General features: G+C 42.1%; 1 protein-coding gene across 1 annotated transcript; it reads left to right on the top strand.

The window, feature by feature from the left end:
• Positions 1-1,032: 1,032 nt before the first annotated feature.
• Positions 1,033-1,422, top strand: LOC130890231 (NADH dehydrogenase [ubiquinone] iron-sulfur protein 5-like). Its single transcript, XM_057794255.1, has one exon. The coding sequence runs from the start codon at positions 1,102-1,104 to the stop codon at positions 1,420-1,422; it is 321 nt and encodes a 106-aa protein (XP_057650238.1). The 5' UTR covers positions 1,033-1,101.
• Positions 1,423-1,846: the final 424 nt, after the last annotated feature.

Below are 1,846 nucleotides of genomic sequence, written 5' to 3' on the forward strand. Positions count from 1 at the left end.
GGCCTAGGATGGTCCCATGCTGCCTCCACAGAAGCCTGTTCAGAGCCAGTGAGCTCCCACAAGCTTAGGTCAGCTGACTCTGTGGGTTTCCCTATCATGGTCTTGTAACTTTACCCCCACTCCTTGCTCATATAATCCCTCTTCCCTATCTTCAACTGGACTCCTGGAGCTCAGCTGTAGATTTCTGCATATGCGTCCCTCAGTTACTAGATGAAGGCTCTATGATGACAATTAGGGTAGTTACCAGTCTGATTACCGAGGAAGACCAGTTCAGGGACATTTTTAAATGTTGCTAGGAGTCTTAGCTGGGGTCATTCTTGTGGGTTTCTGGCACCTTGCCCAACTATGTTTATGGAAGGAAACATTATTCACAATAACTAGAACCTAGAAGCAAACTAGATGCTGCTCAGCTGAAGAATGGATAAAGAAAATGTGGTACCTCTATGCACCTCAACGGGAAAATAAATGATACCATGAAATTTGCAGGTAAATGGATGGAACTAGAAAAAAATCATCCTGAGTGAGGTAACCCAGACCCAGAAACAAAAATATATTACTCCCTCATAAGTGGTTACTAGATATAAAGCAAAGGATAACCTGGCTACAATCCTCAGTCCCAGAGAGCTAGGTAACAAGGAGGACCTAAAAGTGATCCTGCAAAGAGGAGATAAATGAGATGTCCTGGGTAAACTGGGGAAAGGGGTATAGAGGAAAGGGGATGCAGAATGGGAATGTGGGGAATCAGGATGGTCATGTTGGGAGTGGAATGAAGGGGGTGATGAAAGAGATATCTTGATAAAGGGGACCATTATGGGGTTATGTAGTCATTTTAATGCACTGTTTCTATTGATAACAAGTGATTCTCCAAGTGCTGACTGCATGGGAGCTAGCTAGATATACTTTGAAACAAGACCCAACAATGGTTTCCCAGAAAGAAACATAAAGCAAATATTTCTGGTTTATTGGCCACATTCCATCCCTGTCATATATTATATTTTAACCACCTTAAAAAATGTAAAAACCGAGGCGTCTGTGTCTCCCCGAAACCGGCTGTCGTGATCTGCGCCCAGGGAGCCTACAAGGGCACTTCTGTGGTGCGCCATGCCTTTCTTTGATGTGCAGAAAAAGCTGGGCATTAGCCTTGATCGCCACTTCGTATTCCAAAGTGTTGAGCAGCCCTTCAAGATTCCCTCCCGATGCTATGCTTTCGAAAAAGAGTGGATAGAGTGTGCACATGGCATCGGTGCTACCCGTGCTAAAAAAGAGGGCAAGATAGAATTTGAAGATTTCGAGGAATGTTATCTTCGGTATAAAACAATAAAGCGCCTGGGTGAAATCAAACGACAGCGGGATAAGCTAGTTAAAGAGGGGAAATACACCCCTCCCCCTCACCACATGGGCCAGGAGGAACCCAGGCCCTGAGCAGAGCAGGTGGACGCTACTTTTCATGCTGTTTTCTGCTGGGAGAAAGTCTAATGAAAACTGCTTCATTGAGTACATAAAAATAAAGAATTAGTCAACCTCAAAAAAAAATGTAAAAACCATTGTAGTACTGGGAATTCAGAAAAACAAAATCCATGCTAGATTTGTCCAAGTGGTCCCAATTTTTAAACTTCTGTTTTAGAGTTTAACAACTGTTGTAATAAGAAAAGTAGGTCAACTGTAAGATTCCTAGAACCCAAGAGAGGAAAAAGATGAGATATTTAGTAGGATAATCAAAAGTTAATGACAAAGAATAGACTAGTTAAGTAATAATCAGCATCAGGAGGAAAAATAGTAATGATAAAGTCAACCACAGTTGGGTGTATGGTATATATGCACATATGTGTGATATGTGTGTATGTAT

Source organism: Chionomys nivalis, chromosome 18, assembly GCF_950005125.1.
Source record: "Chionomys nivalis chromosome 18, mChiNiv1.1, whole genome shotgun sequence".
In the NCBI taxonomy this organism is placed as follows: Eukaryota; Metazoa; Chordata; class Mammalia; order Rodentia; family Cricetidae; genus Chionomys; species Chionomys nivalis.